A 21,390-nucleotide genomic window follows, 5' to 3' on the forward strand; every position below is an offset into this window, starting at 1 on the left:
AATAATGAAAACACATTCAACCACCATTTAAATATTGAAACATTTAGGTTTAACAGGCCAACATGCTTTCATTACACCAATTGAACTGCTCACAAATTTGTGCCAACAAAAGAATAATAATGCAGAACTCAACTTTTAAACGGCGTATTTACAAGACTTTGTACACTTACAATAAATTAAATTAAAACTTTCAAGATGGAAAATTAAACTGCTATAACACTGTTATAACCATTTACACGTTATAACTTATTTACATGAAGTTAAGACAAGAACTAATATTTACATTTATTTAAGTATGAACACTATATTTTACATGGACTTATTTCGGTTATGATGAAAAATAAAAAAAAACTGTAAAAAAAGATAGAAATTTATAAGTCTGAGAACTTTATCGCAATAATGTACAGAAAATTTTTATACAGGCTATCAACATGAGTTATCAACCATGTGACTGTCAAAAATATTTCAGTTTATAAAATTTGCACAAATCGTGCTAATGACCTGACATTGAAAGTAATACAATTACTATCTAAACTTAATATTGAAACTTGGATTGTGTTGCGGATTGAGTAGTAGAGTTGTTCGTAATCGCTGTTGCTGTAGAAGCTGTTGTTGCTGTGAATACTGTTGCTGGAGTGACTTGTTCTGTTGTTGCTGTTGCAACAATTGTTGTTGTTGCTGCTGCTGCTGTTGCAACAATGGTTGTTGTTGTTGTTGCTGCTGCTGCTGCTGCTGTAAATGTGTAGACTGAGGTCTTAGTTGCTGTTGCAGTAACATACGACGTTGTTGATTCTGTTGGAGGTTCAATAAATTTGATGCGCTGTGAAAATTGTTGGGCATGTTGTTCCTGACAGACATCATGGACAGAGATGCAGATGGTTGGTGCTGAACCGCTGGCAAAGCTGACTGCTGATGGTTGTCCTCTATCCTGCCAGATGACAGGAGTTGAGTCAGTGGCTCGATGGCTGCTGGATGGATCAGCGTACCTGTGCAATGAGTTTTTATTATTTGCAAAGTGGATTTAATTCATGCTATCTACTGTTTGAGTGATATCTCAATCTTAAATCAAAATCTTCAAAAATATTATTTGGTTTTCAAAGATGACAACATGTTTGATAGCATGTATTCAAAAAATTTAAAGATAGATAAGTTGAAATAAACTAATGACTGACCAACAATCCTTCTATTGTTAGTGGTTCGCAAACGAATGATTTGCATCCTCGAGGCCTGCCCAGTTGGCAGAGAAGCAAGTACACGCTCAACACTGGTCCACACACTCAACACACTGCCACTAAGCACATGATATATCCTTGATCTCCTACCTATCTCACAAGTCGAGGCCTTGTGACACTGACCATACCTTGTTAAAAATGGTAGATATTTTTGAAATTACGTACACTCATAAAGTATGAATTCGTGTGAATGCAGTGAATGAAAATTATGAATGATGCAAGAAACATTCGAATAACTGACTGGAAAACATGAAGGCAGTGGTGTTCTGAGAAGTTGTACTGTTCCTCCCACGACTGCTTGACTCTTTCAGCATCAAACACCTATTCACCATTTCAACAAAGGTTTGAAAAATTTTATATGCTACAGAAAATAATTTCAAGGTCTGATTTTGTTAAAAAAAAGCGCTTAAAAATTTATGTAGACATTAACAGAAGTACCGACAAACCTTGTTGAACTTCTTCTTCAGCTCTTGCAGAGTCCATAAATTAGATTGTAAACCTGTGTTCGCTTTGTAAATCTTGAACAACAGTTCCTTTTTATGTTGATAAGAATGATGCTGACGCTTTGTCGAGAGCGCCAAGACGTACAAGCGTCGGTTGTCAACAAAACTCTGCAATAATATATAATTTACAATATAAAATTACAATACAAAATTATGATAAACAATTTTACACTGGAAGGGTTAGGGTTAAGGTTTAGATAAACACTTTAGACTGCAAAAACCAAATAAACTAAAATAGCAAAAAACTAAAATAGCAAAAAAACTAAAATAGCAAAAATACCTGTTTAGACTCATAGAAGCCATCTTCATTTCCAATATGTAACTCGGAGAGTCGCTCTGCATCAGCCCAGCTCAAACCTCGCTCAACACTGATTTTGTTCAAGGTCACTTTTGTCTTAAATCCAGAAAATAATCCATGAAAATCTCTGCAGGACTGTTCAACAACTTTTTCTCCCGATGAGCCTAAATCTGTTTTTTTAACAATTTTACAGTAAATTAGATGGAACATGGATCACATCCTTTAGGCTCCCCTTTTTAATAACGAACGAGTGTCTATACATCCATTAAACAAACACATACACACACACGCCCACATAGGTTTTGCTATTTGTAAATAATGAAGAACTAACCAAGTATGCCAAGATCCCACTTTCCATCTCTTTTAGCCTTCATCACAATGGCTTTCATCGTACTTGTGAAATATTCAAACAATGCATTTTGAGTTTCAACTTCAATTCCAAGAATTCTGTTCAAGAACTTGCTGATGTTGTATGACTCTGTGAAAAATTTGAAGTGAATTTCAACTGCTGTATATTACATTTCATTTCGTTCGATTAATTAGCACAGCAAGTTAACAATCTACAATGCAAGAGTGAAACATCGAAATTGATACCTTTGTCCAATGAAAACCCAGTTTGAGCAGGATTTAGGAGTCCAACACCCACAAGGCTTTTTTGAACATCTAAAAATAGAAATTAAATGCATGCAAAAGATTTTAAATTTGAATAGACAGCAACCATCAACAAAATTTCAGTGCGTAACAACAAGTATGTTATGAAAATTTTGACAAACAACCACAGCAAACACATGGCCACCTACCATGGAAGAAATTTCCAGAATAATGACTAGGCGTTGGGACGAGAGCATTGTCATGACTTATGACTGATTTCATCACGGCTTCCAACGCTGTCTGACCATACTGCACAGTATAAAAAGAGTTAGCCAAAGCATTATAAACAAAGAAAACAAACAGCACAGGCGAACCTTGTTGTCAATATTGAACTGACTGAGATCTCTAGTTTCGGCGGCTCTTCTATCTCCTTGGGTCAGCGCTCCCTGAATAAAATACATTCGATGTATATTATATTCACATCAGCAGTGCATCTATGATTTCACCATTCAACAAGGGTAAAAATGTTAGAGAGATTAGCAAAACCACCCTCTATTTTCTAATCTCTGATCTAGAACAATCCCACCAAATAAAGTCAATTAATTTTGCTAAGAGCCAGAAGTGATTACAAGAAAATTATGTTAGTTTTTTAAATGTTTATAATTTATTTATTTGTTTATTTATTCATTAATTTATTTAATTATTATTTTTCCTTCAGCAATCATTCCCTATTGTTGATACAAAATTTCTTTATTTACTCCGACAGCTCAAGTCAACCTTGCCTTACTTGACTCCTTCTATACTAATGACATACTATTTGAATTTAACATTACTTAACCAATCTCTGCATTTCATTAAATGACATGTTGTTTTAAAAGCAAAAATATCTTTGTATCGGTAACATAGCAGCACCACACAACTAACAAGACACTCAAGTCTTTTTGCCACAGTGGAAGCAAATCTCCTTTCCCCTGCAAGCTCTGAAATGAGGAAGATATACTCTGGAGCGCTAACTTGATTGGATCGATGAGTTCGCCCTAAAAATATTTAGAAACAAATTTTGCTTAAAAAGAATGTAACATTTATAAAAATTAAACTGATAAAAAGTATGATGACATCTTAGAGTCCATTATTTGAGACTGATTATTTCTTAATTAAAAAATAAAATGTAGATGGTATAGGAAATACAATACCAAATTGTTGAATGGCACGATCGGCACTCCAGGGTAACTCTAAAGTAATGTGGACTCTCCGTTTTTGGTTGGCTACCCTTCGATCAGCCTGCAGGGAAATGCCAGAACTGGCTGCCTCCGATATAATGGCGATATCCTACACGAATTGGTTTGATTGATTAAATTATGTCCATTAAAATAAAAATATTTTAATCACTGTTAGTGTAAAAAGCATTTCTAGCAAAATTTATAAAAAAAAATTATAAATACAAATAGATAAAAATTGAATAAAGGAATGAACAAAGAAGCCAATCCAATGCTAATATTTAAACAACGCCTGATCACCTTAATTAAATGTCCCTAAATTTAATCACCTTAATAATACGTTCACAACACAATTACAAGTACAACATTGTTCTGTATTTGCCACAAAGTTTGAGACCAACCTTCTCGCCATCCATGAACCTCTGCTTCTCAGTGAGGTTGATTATCTCAAGTGGGACATCCATCTCACTCCTCCTTTCGTATCGGATTGTTCCATCTTTCAGACACACAATGCGACCCTTTCGACCAGTCATCTGCAAGAAATGTTTTACATTTGCTTGATGATTTTGTTCTGTTATCTTATTCATTTGAAACTAAATCAAGTTTTTTTTTATTATTATTTTTTTTAAATCAGGATCTGACAGATGCAGAAACTGTAAGATTAAGTAAGATAAACGAGCAGAAAAAAAAACAATCCAAACATTAAGCAATTAGATCTGTAACCGTGTGAAAATTCAATATTTTAAACTTGACATGGTAAATACCAAAATCAATCTATGTGGTTACATATTAAATTTTATTTGAATAATGTGCAAACACTTCAGACCTCGGCAACATGAGATGTTCCTCCCAACTTGTCAATAAGATCATCCAGTGCATTGGCGGGCAAAACTCTTCCTAGAAGTTCTATCTTATCCAACAGTTGTTGTTTCAATTTCAAGACTTTTTCAACGTTAGCATAATTATCAACGCTGTTCTCGCGTTTGACAGCTGCAAGCAATTGTTTAAAAAATTTAATACAGCAGCTGCATTAACAAATATATTTAATCAAAACTGAGAATAAAAAATGTTAAATAATTAATGAAAATGAAAAAAATAATTTTATTATTATTAATCAAAATATATTATCACAGTAAACTGGTTGAAATATAAGATGAGAAATTTTTTAAACAATCAAAAAACAAGATCAGAAGTAAACATGCTCACATTTAAAAAAAATTTACATACCAATTTATAAAACATTTTATAAAAAAAAAAGAAATGTTCAACAGATTTTAAAATATAAATGAATTGAAAATCATAGACAAAAATATGATCGCATATTTTACCTAAGTTCAGACTGGTATTCTTATGGTTTAAATTTTTGAAATTTGAATCCATTAGAAGATTGAGTTTATGAACACAATATATACAACGTGTATACCGTATATGTAATACACCAACACACAACGTAAAAAAATCTTTTTAAAATTAAATATTAAAACTTTCAGAAAAAGAGATGACATATTGATGAGATGACATAAATAAAAAAAAGAAATACAAATGAAGCTGAACCACTAACAACTTTTTTGTAGAATTTCCTTTTTCTTGAATGCTTCAAGGATCCTGTCAACATCTTTATCATAATCCTCATCATCATCTTCATCGCTATTTTCATCCTCACTCCCAGAATTATCCTCATCATCATCACATTTGCCGTTCGATTTGCCTGAACGTTTTTTCTTCTTTTTATTTTTTTTCACCTTTTTCTTGTTCAACTTCTTTTTTTTCTTCTTATTTGACTTCCTCATCCAAGGAACATCTGTAAGTATGATTAGTTTGAGTTAGAATGTTAGCACCTTAAGTAAAACAATTACACATAATATACTGATGTCTAATACTGCATAAGTTAATCAATTTAAGATTACTTAATAAGGAATGGTTCTAAGTAAATTGCAGCAACATATATTTTTAATAAATACTAATTCGTGCTATCTCTGGTCTGATGGAGCACATATTATATATATATATGTAACATTTAAATGTTAAATTGAAGAAATTAAATGTTAATTTTTTTTTAATGAAAGCAATTCAGCACCATCATCACTATCTGAGGCTCTTGCAAAGGGATTTGAATCACTTTCTGATCTGTCACTATCATCCTCGTCTTCGTCTTCGTCGTCGTCATCGTCATCAGATGATGATGACTTATCATCGTCATCTTCATTCTCATCTGAACTGTTTATTTTCATCTTCTTTGAACAATATGGATCTGTATAGAAAATTTGTATTTAACATTTTTAAAATGTATAAAGAAAGTTGATATTAATTAAATAATTTAAAAAAAACTAATTTGCAACATTAAGGAAGAAATTATTTTTTATTGTTCTTTGAAGAGAAAAAAATACTAACCAGCATCCACCTTCCTCTTGTTGCTGGCCATAACTGAAGGTGAAGATGTTCTACTGTTCACATTGTTTACTGTGCTTGACAGGGGCAATCCTCCATTCGTGAAGTACTCCACAGCTCCTTGTCTATCGGGGCTCGGAAAATGAGACTCAACCAACTTCTGGAATACTCCTCTGTTAAATGAGTAACAAAGTGCCAACTTTGTGTCATCGTTTAACATAGTTTTTATAAAATTCTCATATAAATTTAATGTTTGCACTGCACTGCTCTTTGCAATATAAATATACATCTGCTCAAATTACAAGTTAGTTGTAAAAAGGTTAGATGCTAAGATGAATAAAGGTTAATTAAAAATAGAAATACTTGGCAGTGGAAACAAAATCATTGAGCTCGTCTCCCTTCTCATCTACCATCTCCAGCGTCCGACTCTCACCTGTTGACTGCAATCCTATCACCACACTCTGAAACATTTTATGTTGAAAAATTTGAATCATCATTACAACGGCAAATGTTCAATGTTCAAACTATTTCAAACTGTTTGCACCTACTTCAAACAAACAAAAATTCAATTATTCAAAATACTGTTACAATCAAATAAACAAAAGATCAAAAATAAATTTAAAGAATGAAATTTTACAAACTTTGCCTTTGGCTATTGCAGCATTGGCGAGACTGACACAGTGTTGAACTTTGACAGAAATGCAGAGGTACTTGAAGAATCTCTGATGTGATGACCAGAACTGGCCCCACATTGTTTTGTGGACTCGATTTTCTATTCCCAACAATTCAGCTGCTTGTTGGAACTTATCCCGAGCTTCTACCCACTAAATAAATTACATCACCCAACGTTGTTATATATCTAATAATGTTACTATTAAATTTAGTAAACTCATTCATGTTTTACAAACAATGAAAGCAGATTATGAATTAATAAAATTCATTGCAAAAACACACACGTGAAAATTTGATAAAATATGGGTACAATTTGAGACAAGGACAGGGTAACTCGTGGATCATAATTAGCAAGTAGCAGTTACCAATAAGTGATAGCAATGTGGAAAGCCATTGATTAAATTAACATTGCTATTTTCTAAAATTTATTATAAGTTTTTATATAGATAACTTGAACAATTAAAAAAAGTAATTTTTGCGTAGTTGAAATAATTAGAACCAAAAAACTGTATAAAAAGAGAGAGAACTAACAAGTTGTACAGATTTATTGTAGACATTGATGTACTCCTCTGATATCTCCACTTCCTCAACATGAAATGAAACCCCTTTAAAGCTCAGCTGCCTTGCTACGTACGTGCCTCTCTGCTTCATTTCCATGGCAACCATCTCCATGGCACCAACACCTCTGAGCAATCAACCAATGAAGCAATGGGTCATTTATTTTATTGCAGTTATTTATGGAATACAGTGTTGTAAATAACTAATGTTTAATTAAAAAATTTGACAATAAGTAATGATTAGCTGTAAAAACAATAATTTAATTTCTGTTCAGTGTGCAACATTCAATGTCAGAATGTCATTTGAAAAAATGAAAAGAGATAAATATTGTTTTAATAATTAACCTTTTCTCAACTGCCTGAATGTAGTCACTGAACTCCCTGAAAGGTGTACCAGGTCCCCACAAACCCAATCTCACCATGTAGGCCATGTTGCGTGGTTCTGACGCACCTGCATTTGCACAACAACACCGGATTGAATCAAATATATGCACACAAACAAAGAAAGGCATGGAACCATTATAGTGTTAACAAAAATCAATCGTAGTGTGAAGTTTCACTGTTTTTAAAAAAGGTGAAACTCACCAGTTGCACTTGCATAAACAACCCTTGACTTGGGCAGTTTGTTTTGCAATTCAACAACAGTTTGGCCTGTCTTTGTTGGCTTTGAAGAGCCATTTGGAAACAAATTTTTAGCTCTATGGCACTCGTCAAAAATAATCTGGAAAAATTTAGTTACAATATCTAAATATGGATGTACATATAAATAAAAAATAAAAAAATAAAAAATATTATTGACCAAGCCATCGAACTCCTTGCCGAGCCACTGTATGAGTTGTTTTAACCTGGTCCTGTACTTGTTGTTTATTTTGCTTTCTCCAATAAGAGAGGAATACGTCGCAAATATTACTCCCTTTTTAACTTTTCCATTTATTCGAGAAGATATTTTTGCGTATTTGAACTTTAAAAAAAATAACATTTATTTTTTAAAAAATGTGTGAGACAGCACAAATTTTAAGAGCTTAATTTTAAAACAAAATATTGTAAAAAAGGTTGATCAAGTTAATTCACTGAATGATGTTAGAAAATGCAGTAAAAGTGTATAAAATGAAAATATTCTCACCTTATTTAGCGAATGAACCTCAATCTCTGAAGCTCCAATATCTCTCAAGTCTCTCTCTGCATCTACTTTCAAGTCATTTGATACACTTAACCTTTTTGTTAAAAATAAGCCAATATTTTTCAAATAAGCCTAAAACAATCTATCAGCATATAAAAAAGTAAATTTGCAAATAAACATACTAAAGACTTGTTCTGTCTTTTTCACAAAAAGTCAGCAGAATAAATATTCAGAAATAAGAAACAGAACAAACCAGAGCGATCTTCTTCGGCCACAAAGGTAGTTTTCATAAATGATGCCAGCAATCATTCGTCCCTTGCCTACACCGGCACCATCTCCTACGAGAAAACCAACTCTTTCTCCATTAGGCAACAAACTTTCGTGTTTCTGGCAAGCATAAGTTATCGACTCCAACTGCACTGCAGAAAGCAAACCTCTTTCAATGCATATATCAGGAATTGATAAACAGTATGTGACATCAGGAGATTCGACGCTTGACAGGCTTGCTGATTCAACTACTGGGTCAGGGTGCTTGCAACCCATTTTCACTAAAGTTGGGAGGATTTTATTCTAAATCACACAATATAACGAAGCAATGCACAACTACACAAGTAACAAATATCAGTTTCAGTGAATGACAAGCAAAGTGATGCACAAACATTTCGTTGGCATGTAATCAGAGTATGTTTCAGCATGACCCAACTCTTCCTCTTCTACCTCTTCATCAAATAGGTTCATGTTCATTCTTTGTAAGTTACTCTGAAAATAGGGCAATATTCATAAAATCTTGTATTCCAAGCAACCAAAAGTTCAATAAAATGAAAGATCTTTAAAACACAACAAAAAATGACATAACATGCAAAAATAATAAAAAGATAGAGACCCTGTTTAATAAAGCACTCCTTGCTTGTCCTAATGTGTGATTTGCATCTTGCAGCAAATACTTTCCAGATTTCTCGACAACATACAACGATGGACTACTGCTGCTCATTGACAAGTTATTATTGTTGTGCAGTTGCAAAGGATTACTGAAGCCAGGGCCTATTATTGGACTTTGTTGAGGTAAATTGTTCTTGAAGACTGCATTGTTAGAATTTATCGCTCTGAGGCCAAATCTCTGCGTGAAGCAGTCAATAAATTTCAATGGTTTGCTAACATCCCTTGTTAAATCAATTTGATTTTCGAATGGTGGAGAAATAAAAATTTTCGGACCATTTTTTTCACAATTTGTAGAATTTTGTTGGGTAATGTCGTTTACAATAGGAAATGTTGATGGAAAATTGGTGGAAGGAGTTGTTATCACAGTTGAAGACATAGTTGATGAAGAAGAATTTTTTGAAGGCGATTTGTTTTTGGATGGGGGAATCAGAACATCTTCGCCTAATAAAAGTTGTAATCTCTTCTGCCGTTCTTCTTCTTCCTTTTTTGCTTTTATTTCAGCCTCATAAACCACTGCCTGTAATAATAAAAATAAAGATGTGTTTTAACTATAACAAAACATAGTAAAAATATAAATAAATTAACAGATTAAAAACAGACTTTTTCATTCATTTCATTGAGTTCTCTAATTGCTTTAAAAAGATCGCTATCCTCATCAACTTCATCTTCTTGTTCTTCTTCTGGATGATCTGAACCATCAATTTTTGTATCACTTTCTTCCTCCTCATCTGCTCCGATTTTAAACTTGACTTGAGGTGGGCTTGTTTTCAACTAATTTAAAAGTAATAGATCCATCAAGATAAATAAATAAACTCCATCAATCAAACATTAAAAATAAAATAACATTTTGTCACTTAGTTTATACATTTCCATTGGTTTGAAAATGTGATGAGCACCCTATTATAATCCAAATAATAATAAGCTTTCTAAATAAGTTGAATAAATGGAAGTTTGCAGTGATAAGATCAGTAATTTTTATCATATTTTATACGAGAAGCATAAACAAACACATATGATAAAAATAAAACAACAACTGCCAGAGACACAAATCAACTCAAAAAAAAATGTTTTAGCAACAACGTAAAATAAGATTGTACTGATATATAATTATGATTGATATATAAAATTTATACCCTATAATTTTATTATATTAAAAATAAAAATCTATGTAACCTCCTTATCATTAGAGTTTTCAACTTTTTGATCAAGTTTATCGGCATTATTTCCTCCTACAACATTGGGTTGCGATTCGATCTTAAAATTCAGTAAAGTGGGGCTGTTGACATTTTGAATGAAATGGTTGAATTTCAGTGGCTCAGACTTCAGCACAACTTTCTTGTCTGTCGCTGGCCCCGTAATTTTGTTATCATGAGGAGTTAAAATAACCGAACTCCCATTTGGGTTGCTACTCTTAAGGTTAACTAGTGGAGTGCTGCTATTTCTTTTTATTAAATTGCCAGGATTTAACATAATCTTTTGTACATTATTTCCAGTTACGTAATTACCAAAATTTTTATTAGGAGCTATTATTATTTGTTTATCACATTTGTTGTTGACTATATAATTATTATTTTTACTATCACCAACACTGCTTAAAACATTAATTGGGACCAATTGATTTGATGGTAATCTTGGTGAAATTTGCTGATGCGACACTTGGTTGTTGTGTAGATTAAATTGTTTGACAGACACATTATTAGCGGTAGCACCATTGTTTGCAACAGCTGCATTGGGTTTACTGTTAATGATAATTTGATGTCCGGCTTGCGGCTGTACATTAGATGCAGGACCTTTCCATAACAATTTCAATACTTTTGGTGGGTTGGGTAGATTGGGTGGCTCTGGTGCTGGTAAAAGCCTTTTCAAGACTACTGGTGAAGATGATCTTTGGTTTGCCGATGTTACCGGTTTTTGAATATTCACCAATTCATTAACTGGATTACGAATTATATGTGAGGTTTTTATAGAAGATAATACAGGACTGGCTTGGCGAATGGTAATATTTGGCCTAACGGGGTTCTGGAATACTAAAGGAACTGATGGTATGAATTTATTGTTATTTAGGACTAAGGGCTGTAGACTAGCATTTACTGAGAGAGTTGGCAGTTGAGAGTCAGAAATAAATTGAACTTTTACTGTAGAACTTTGATTCTGTGGTTGGTTTATGTTGGACGTTGAAACAGGATTTTCAAACAATTTTTGATCATCAACAAAATCTTTAAAATCAACTCCACTAGCTTGCAAAGCAGCTTCTACTAAATCTTCTGACATCTAAAAGCAAAATTTTAAAAAATTTGTTTTATTCAAATTTAATAGAAAGCAAATTAACATTTATACTTTTTAAAAAATATAATCTATAATATCATTACATTCGTCATTATATTATAATGATAGTAAGTAATTAGCAATTAGTATGTCTAAGATAACTACAACTTTCTAACCATAATTTAAAATTGTTTACCTTCATCATATAATAATATTAATATAGTATAAATAAATATAACTAGTAATAAGTATAATCTAAAAAATGAATTGAATATTATCTAATAATTCTAATTATAATTTACTATATATTATTACAGATAACACTGTAACATTGATACCACAAAAATAAGTTTATTTAATCTTAATGTTTAATTTAATATTTAATTAATTTATTATTATATTATTATTTAACATTGGCATTGGAGATAACTGATAATCAATCAATCAATCTTCGTTTAGTGTCCAGAGACCCAGTTCCTCGAGGTAGGAGGTAGGTCGTAGGAGATAACTGATAAGGATAACAACCATAATAACAAAAGCATCTTATTTTTATTGTTTGCCTAAAATTATGACGCCCCACCTCATGGTTTCATTTTTAATAATTTTAGATATCATAATTATAATATAATTCATATGATTTCATTTCAATTCAACATACATTGTTACATTCAAACATTCAAGTTCAATCAAATTAGTTAGAAGGAAAGTATATCCGTATATCGCATGTCAGGTATTTAAAAAGATAAATAATTTTAAAAACAAATATTTTATAATTAACATAAATAACATGCTAACCTTTTCGTGATTTTAAAATTATTAATACGTTTAAATGCAAATCGAAAGCAAACTCGACCTGACTAACACTCCAAAACAAAACGCCATCTTGCTTATATAGATTCATGAATTGTTTAGCGACATCTTTCAACACTTTTATTAGTCCTATTATATATGTATATATTATATATATTTTTGGTCATAAGTTAATTTATATATATATATATATATAATATTTATATATAATATGTTATATATATATAATAGGACTAACAAAAGTGTTGAAAGATATATATATATATAAATATAAATATATATACATATATATATATATATATATATATATATGTGGTCATAAGTTAATTCAAATAAATCGAATATAAAATATATATATATACAATACACAAACATATATATATATATATATATATATATATATATATATATATATATTCTAATTGCATGTTAAATGAAAGGCTTTCGAAAAGCAAAAAGAACCATAATGATCAGCGGAGATATGAGAATAATTCAAATAAAATTGAATAGATGAATACTAATGAGCCTGCAAATAGATGATCACGGGTCTATAGTTTTGTAGCCCTTATACAGCCGATCCCGCTTTCAGTAAATTTTTTTATAATGAAAACTTCAATATATATACTTACTAATTATACACACGGTATAAAAAATGAGTTAACAATGTCATGCGCATGACAGCAGAGTAGATAGAATTATTTTGTTTTTATCAGCACCTGTAACAAACACAGAAAGCCCTCGAGTTTTGTGTATAACATAATAACGCAACTGTGCACACTGTTCAAGTCAAGCGTTTTAATTTATTTTGGACGGTCAGCATTCGAACCAGTTCATTGCACAACGTAACAGCATTTACCGCCGACTCTGTTCCGCGGAATTATATAAAATTAAAATTTATTCAACCAATATTTCCCGGTTTTTTTTATATATTTCAAACCTTGCTTCGTTTTACGATTCGATCTTAGTGCAAACAAGATTGCTAGCCTTAACAGTGAAAAAATTATTAGTCTATTTTTTCGACATTCCAATGGTATGATTCGCTGGCCGAGGTTTGTAACTGTTAATAAACCTTTACGGCCATAAACTTTTATTGTAAATTTTGACAAGCATGAATACAAGAATGGATCACAAAAAGAACATCAAAATTCGCATGTGTAGATCAGTTGCTTGCTACCATTATAAAAAATGCAGGGTTATTAACGTTATTAATAAAAAGCAGCGTCGTGTTAGCTATCGCAAGTGAAATGTAGAACTGCTACTTAAATGAACAAGTAGCAATTAAACCGCTACCGTTACTTTTTTCGAACTATTATATAAAGTGTTGTAGAAATATTTTTCACCTATTCCACTTAAATTGAGATCTTGATCTTCTACTTTATCGTAAGCGCGTTAAAAAAATTAAATTAATTGTCTTTAATGTTAATAGTTGCAATTGTACGGCAAAAATATTACTACATTAATGATTTTGATATTCTTATACAGTTTATTAAGTTAAAATTTTGTTGTTTTGTACTGAAAGAAGAAGTTTTCAACATTCGAAGCTTAGTTATATTTGTCCGAATTGGTTAAACACGTGTTACAATCACATAATAAAGTTAGAACCACGTGTTCCAGTAAAAGCATCGTGCTAAAATTTTATATAAACAACGTGCTAAAGTTAAGACCAAAAATTTATACGGAATACCAAGTAATATAAAATAAAAAAATAAAGCACAAAACAGATCCGAAATAGAATTAAAACAATGCCATTTAATCCAGGTTTCTTTAATTGGAGGATTTCGTCGCACAATCAAGTGAAAAAAATGTTCTCTCAGAAGTGGCGGTAGCGATTTTATTTTACCTTAAAGTGACGCCGCTAGCAATATCGCTGCTGCTCAATGAATGTAGACATTGAAAAACTACTGCAAATTTGATAAAATGTCGAGATATTTTAAATATTTAAAGTATGAAAAGTTAACAGAAGTGCTAAATGAAATATATAAATTCTGATTAAATCAAACTGAAAAAACTATTATTTATAATATATTAAATTAATACGATTGTGAAAATTCTTCGCCCCTTTATATTCTAAAACTCTCTCCTTTTCCATCAATGTGTCCCAGTCTCAAATAGACATCAGTACCGTAACCAACCATAGAATCAACTTCAATGTTTCCACCCAAACATCGTGCATACGTTCTGCACACTGGCAAACCAAACTCCACTCTTCAATATTAAATGATTATTAAACATAAACAATCCAAGCAAAAGCAACTAATTAACTTCAATAAGCAACCAATTAAAGCGAACGGATAGAAAAACTCACTCATCAGCAAGGTAGCCATCATGCTCATCTGAAAAGTTGTTTTCATGTTTTGACAGATCGAAATCACAAACGAACTCAAGTTTATTGTGATCGATGCCAACTCCTCGGTCACTCACTCTGGCAAACGAATTGTTATGTTATTCCCAGTTCAAATAATGCATGCCCCAGAAAAGATTTGTTTAGAAAGATAACCTATTTACTTAATAATGAAATCCAATTCATTGTTAGCAATTATTATTTCGACTTTAGGCATTTTGAATGGCGGCTGTAAAGGGTTTGCCTCTATGGTGGCTCTTTGAATTGTAAAAAATTATTTATATTTTTATGTATCAATGAGAAATGGATACAAAGCAGAGAAAGATTTTAAACATTTCAAATGAAGAATAGTTCTAAGAGATTACTTGGCAGCATTGAAAAGAATCTCCTGCATTATATTTCCGAAAGGTTGCGTAATGAATGCGAATTTAGCATCAGTGTGACCAGATATCTCAAACTCTGTTGATACTCCAAACTTTTCCTCACATAATTTCCTTCAAAATAAATTTAAATATTATACAGAATAACAAAACCCAACTTCATATTACAACTTTCAAGCATAACCAAAACAAAGAACGCTAGAACGCTAGAACCCAGGTTTCTGAGTCGGATGAAGAATACCAGACTGCGGTCCCTTAAAAATTCCGACTCCCTACTCAGACCCCGGATCCAATTACCAGAAAACATTTTCTACTTTTGCACCATAATTTTAGCTTCAATTTTCAAAATAAAAATTAAATTCATAACACTTTCCGGAGTCGGATGAAAAATATCCGACTCCGGCCCCTCAAAAAACTCCGACTCTGGAAAAAAATCTCCGACTCTGCTTCCATCCCAAAAACCCTGAATCAAAACTCAAGTACATTATAAATAAAACCAAATACCACATCTTAACACTATATTAATCATAATGTTAGACAGTAAATTAACAATTCGAGTGGCGGGACACAGCATCCACAAAAGAAAACAAATGAACTTAATTTAATAAAAGTGAAAAATCAAATTTGGAATAAGAAAATATATATTAAAATATTACTTCACGGTCCTAATTTTATTTTCAATCACGGCTTTGGGTGAAAATCCTAGAGTTATAATCCCGATGTTGCCATGCTGAGTTCAAAAACATTTTAGCATGAATAAAATATGCGTATACACGCGCAGGCACACACACAGTTCGTTAAATGAAAGCCATACATCAATCATTACAATACAATCAACAATCTGTGGCAAAATCATCAAATCATGTGAGCACCATCCAGGCTAGAGACCATCTAACTACATCTACCAATGATCATCCGCGTACGTATGCTAACACGAAACTCCTCCACCAATAGGTATAAATACTGTAAATGTGTAAAGGTGTAAATGCATCCGCAAGTACGTGAGTATGTGTAGGGGTGAAAATTTGTTGTTGACTGCAAGTACGTTTGGCGGAATAACAGCCGCCTCTGTCGACCAAAATGTGTTTTTGTGCACTACCTAAAAAACAGCAGATGATTCCCATAAAAGGACGAAACTAAATTTGAATGAGTGAGTTGTACACAATAATGTACCTTTGATCGTGGTGAGCGTTAGAGGGGGCGTACAATATGTACCCGTACTGGTCAATTGTACATGCCGTCAAATGGTGCATTACAAATAACTAAAATATTATTTTATAATAATTACTATTATTCTACTATTCTTGAGGGTTGCCCAGCCGCATTTTCAAATTTTCTTTCAAATTTCAAAATATTTAAAACAGAAAGCAAATTTTATTAAATGCATACTATTTCTTTCTGCAGAATTATATGATGCTTGCAGAGAAGTTCAGTAGCTATTCTTGAATTGAGTACCTTCTCAAGAAAATCTTCTAACACATTTTTCTCCTGAAATGTTTAATAAGTTGTTGAGTTGTTATAGTATCATAATTAAACACACACACACCACACACACACAAACACACACAGACAGCTATACAGAAATACAAGTATATGTATATATATATATATATATATAAATTGAAAACATATATATATATATATATATATATATATATATATATATATATACAAGCGTTACAGCAAAAAATTAGGACATTTTGGACATATTAGTAGAATGCCAGATGACAAGCTAATTAAAAACGTTTTAATGGAAATCTGAAAGAAATAATGTTGGTAAAAGTTGACTAAAAGTGGATGGATGACTTTATAGAGAGAACTGGGGTGGGTGGGTATATCAAATTCAATAAAATATTTTAAATTCCATACAGAAAGGTTGATGCTATAGACTTCAATCCTCCACTAAATTATTAAAAAGGATCCTTGATTGATTGATTAATTAATTGATTGATTATTTAATACTCGTTTGAAAGTCACTAACCTTGACAAAATTTCTGACATCCTTGAGACCTTTGGTCAACAAAGACACATCATTCTTGTGTTCCTCTAGGAACGTTTTCAACACACCGCAATAAGCTAATTCATCCTTAAAATCAGAATCTTCAATCTGATCAAATTAAACTTAACCAAATCAACTTCCGTGAAGCAATATAAAATTTGTTTATTGCTATTACAGTTCATTGTTTATATATAAGATTTTAATAATAGCTGTTGGTAATTTTTTAAAATTCTGTTTCACTTTTGTCCATAAAAAAAAATTCATTAGTCAAATATACAACTTTGAAACATGCAAAATTATTAACATTTATATATATGTAAATTATAAATAATATTTAAAAACCAACCGGTGGGAAGTTGTTTAGATTGTGGAAACTCCTGATGTACAAATCATGCTGTGGAAGTAAAATTAGTGGTTAAGAATATAAATGTTCACCTTCAAATTGCATGGTTATGATATTTGTGTAAATGTTTAGTAATTAGGCTCATTTATAAGAATATACCCAAGGCTTAACAAAGCCATTAATTTAGTATAAAATTATTGCCATCATTCTAAATGGGACTCTTAAGTCTGCTGCTTGTCTGTTGTATATGTCGTTCTCATCCTGTTATATTTCTTTACAGGATGTCTTCTGACTAAATGATTTTTGTTTAAAATGGTATGTTTTATAAATGAAATGATATGCAGTGGTTTCTCTATTAAATGCCTAACAATAGTATGTAATATATTAACATAATATAAAATGCTATGGTGTTCATTCTCTCAATTCTTTCCTTAAACTTGTTAATTATTTTAAAGCAGTGAGTTTCTTTCAACCAGGTTTCTAAAGATATTTCCGTCTTCATTGAGATTTCTCATTCATTCATAAATCCGTTCATTCATTCATTCATTCATTCATTTATTCATTCATTCATTCATAGATTCACCATTACATTCAATAAAACCTGTTTGTAATATTCATTAAATATTGAACTTAACTATCTAATAGTCAATACGTTATAAGCATTACAGTTGGGAAATATATTAAACAGACAACAAGAAAAAGTTTAGAAAATGGTTTAAGACAAGGGTTGGGCAAACAACTCCAAATATAAGTACATACATTGTCTTAAAATTATTCACCAATTATTAGGTGAAGATTAAAAGTAAAACGATCAGAATAGCAATTTTTTATTACAATATTCATAAGCAATTATTAAGTGAACATTAAAAGTAAAACAATCAGAATAGCAATTTTTTTATTACAACAGTCATAAAAAAGACTATCTTCTTAACACTGTCAAAACAGTAACTTAATGTTGGGTCATGGAAGATGATACATTCAAATCTAAATCAATGACAGAAACATTTACAAAAGATAATAAAGAAATAGAAAAGATTTCAAATATAATAATTCACATGCATTTTATTGATGTGTTAAAAAAAGAAATAAAGTGAGTCAGTCAACTGACCACTTCAAGAATGAGTGGATGAACTCCAGCAATGAATGGTAACTTTCGAAACCTTGAGACCTGATGCGCAAATCTTATTGGCAATTCTCTTTGCAAGTATTGGGCACTTTTCTAAATTGTTATCAACATATATTACTGAAAATGATTAAAAAGTTTTTTCAAAATTATTTAAATTCATTTAAAATTTAAATAACTTTTAAAATCATAGTAGTGACAATAAAATTTTTAAAATAAACTTCAATAAATTATTAATTTAATTATAAAACCCAAAGTTAAAATTCCTTTGATGTCTGAACTTTTACAGTATATACAACCTTATATACAAAAATATTTTACATTTTACATTATACCAATAAAAAATTCTACTCTTCTTCTAAAAAAAATGTTTCAAAAATCCTGGGACAGAAAAATTCATGCACAAGCCCGTAAATTAAAAATTAATAGTATATATGTAAATCTGGGTAACAAATTAAAAAAAATACCCACAACAAGGTGACTGTTGTCAGGACTTTTTCCACTATACAGCATTGTCAATGGCATTAGTCTAACTGGAGACTGATATGTTTTAATATCTTTTTTTATAGCATTTACAAATAAACTGTAAAAAGAAAAATAATCACATAATGGAAAGGTTGTGAATGTGATTTCTCTTTTTAAAGACTCTAGATGATCCAAAATAAATCAAAATTCAATACTGATTTTTCATCAATTTAAAAAAGGTAATGGAGAGAAAGAACAAAAATATGAAAATTTGACAATTAACTAAGTTTTTTTATATAAAAAGTCAACTAAAAAGATTAGATCTAATATTTTTAAATTTGATCATTTTATATAGTATATACATTATTGATTATATAGATTATAATTATATATACACATAATTATAATATATTCTATTATATATATTATAGTCATAATGCAAGGTCCTATATAACATAATATAATTAAAATAATATATAAAAATATAAATAATTTCTAATAATATAAGAAGTCTACCACATTTTAAACATAAACTTCAAATCAAATCAAGTCACATTCAACCTTGGTTGTGGCTAAATCGATCGCATTTTGATAATAAAAACTGGTGACATATTTTATCCTCTCTGCTTGTGGAGATATGTGGTTTTGTGACACATGTACTTTTGACCAGAGAGCTCCAACAAACTTTTGTGAAATTTTACTATAAAACTTATTGAAAGAGGAAAGCATTTTTAAAAGTTTAATGGAATAAAAACTGTAAGTTTACAATTCAGTTCAGACTTACAACGTCGTCATTTCAATTTCAATCATTCGAGGCTTCATTATTAAATCATGAAACGAAAACTATATTTTTTTTCAAAAAGGAAAATGCGATATGAAAAAGTGTTAACCTGTCAAGTTAACATTATTTTTTTGCTTGTAACACTAGACAACATTATAGGCTACTTAGAATATATAGACCATTAGATTTATAATTTGCCATTATTCAAGAGCCACGTTAAATCAAAAATAAAGCTTAAACAATAGACTACAAAACTTTTTTGAAAAATCACGAGTTTTAGAATCAGGTAACATATGAGATGGAAGAAATAGTACTAAAGTGTTTCGATTTTTTAAAACATATTGGTTCAAACTTTGAAGGATTTAATTAGGGATATCTTGAGTCATTCCAAACATTATGAGAAACATTTGATTATGATTCGATAGAGGAAAGGAAGTTGTTGCGGTTGCGCTAGTTTATGAGAACACCAAACCAGGATGAGCAGTGAGCGGGAGTGAAAAGAAGAAAAGAATAGTATTCGTTTGGATAGACTGGACACGTGTTTCGTCCCTACCGGGGACTTATTAGCAGCCCGAATACCTACCATGATAGTATCGCAGTTTTTTCCTTTATACAGCTCCCACGAGTCACTTCGTTAGTTTGCGTTCTTTTATTTAATATTGAGGATTGTTAGTTTTAGTCGTTAGGATTTCCAATCCGACAAAGATATAGCAATCGTCTGCAAATAGTTTAGAAAAAGAAAATTTTTCATTATTACCAAATTTTACAGTGGTATGGGGTAGACCAGTTTGTGTATCTTGGTAGTCTTATAACCTGTGACAACAACTGCATAAAAGAAATTGACAGAAGAATAGCAATAGCCCATGGAATGTTCGCATCATTGAAGGAAATATGGAAAGTGGAAATATATCTATAAAAACAAAATTGAGAATGATAGAATCTTGCGTTTTTCCGAGCTTGCTCTATGCATGTGAGACATGGACAATAAAGAAAAGAGACAGACAGACTGGAAGCATTTGAGATGAAGTGTTACCGAAATTTGTTGGGAATCAGTTGGAGGCAGAAAGTAAAGAACGAAACCATCAGAAATCAACTTGAAAGACAGAAAAAGTGTATATGACAAAGTCAGAGAAAGAAAATTAGGACTTTTTGGACAACATTTGTAGAATGAGAGAAGACAGATTGATTAAGATGGTACTAATGAGGAAAAGAGATTAGAAGAAAAAAGTTGGTAGATTTGCAAAGAAATGGATAGACGACATTACTAAATGGACTGGTGTTGGTATTCTGAATTCAATAAAATTGGCCAAAGATAGAAAAGGTTTTTGAAAAGAAAAAGAAATGTAAAAAGCATGCTTAGATATAT

The 21,390-nt window shown here is 31.1% G+C and overlaps 2 protein-coding genes across 2 annotated transcripts; both read right to left on the reverse strand.

Annotated features, from left to right (window-relative positions):
* Window positions 1-307: 307 nt before the first annotated feature.
* Window positions 308-9,316, reverse strand: HELRODRAFT_107165 (hypothetical protein; the record flags this gene model as incomplete). Its single annotated transcript, XM_009024770.1, has 25 exons — window positions 308-986; window positions 1,173-1,360; window positions 1,474-1,553; window positions 1,679-1,843; window positions 2,016-2,203; window positions 2,365-2,511; window positions 2,628-2,696; window positions 2,834-2,933; window positions 2,999-3,070; window positions 3,549-3,661; window positions 3,818-3,953; window positions 4,243-4,374; window positions 4,668-4,817; window positions 5,455-5,642; window positions 5,919-6,075; window positions 6,243-6,402; window positions 6,593-6,690; window positions 6,871-7,053; window positions 7,433-7,586; window positions 7,804-7,909; window positions 8,044-8,179; window positions 8,258-8,419; window positions 8,582-8,666; window positions 8,823-9,126; window positions 9,238-9,316. 25 exons carry the CDS (start codon window positions 9,314-9,316, stop codon window positions 526-528), a joined length of 3,813 nt encoding a protein of 1,270 aa, XP_009023018.1. The 3' UTR covers window positions 308-525.
* Window positions 9,317-14,652: 5,336 nt separating this feature from the next.
* HELRODRAFT_66850 (hypothetical protein) lies at window positions 14,653-19,972 on the reverse strand (the record flags this gene model as incomplete). The annotated part of the gene is made up of 11 exons (XM_009024233.1): window positions 14,653-14,797; window positions 14,898-15,014; window positions 15,098-15,190; window positions 15,299-15,427; window positions 15,970-16,043; window positions 16,703-16,801; window positions 17,295-17,413; window positions 17,655-17,706; window positions 18,764-18,874; window positions 19,250-19,318; window positions 19,805-19,972. 11 exons carry the CDS (start codon window positions 19,970-19,972, stop codon window positions 14,653-14,655), a joined length of 1,176 nt encoding a protein of 391 aa, XP_009022481.1.
* Window positions 19,973-21,390: the final 1,418 nt, after the last annotated feature.

Source organism: Helobdella robusta (genome assembly GCF_000326865.2).
Source record: "Helobdella robusta unplaced genomic scaffold HELROscaffold_4, whole genome shotgun sequence".
NCBI lineage: Eukaryota > Metazoa > Annelida > Clitellata > Rhynchobdellida > Glossiphoniidae > Helobdella > Helobdella robusta.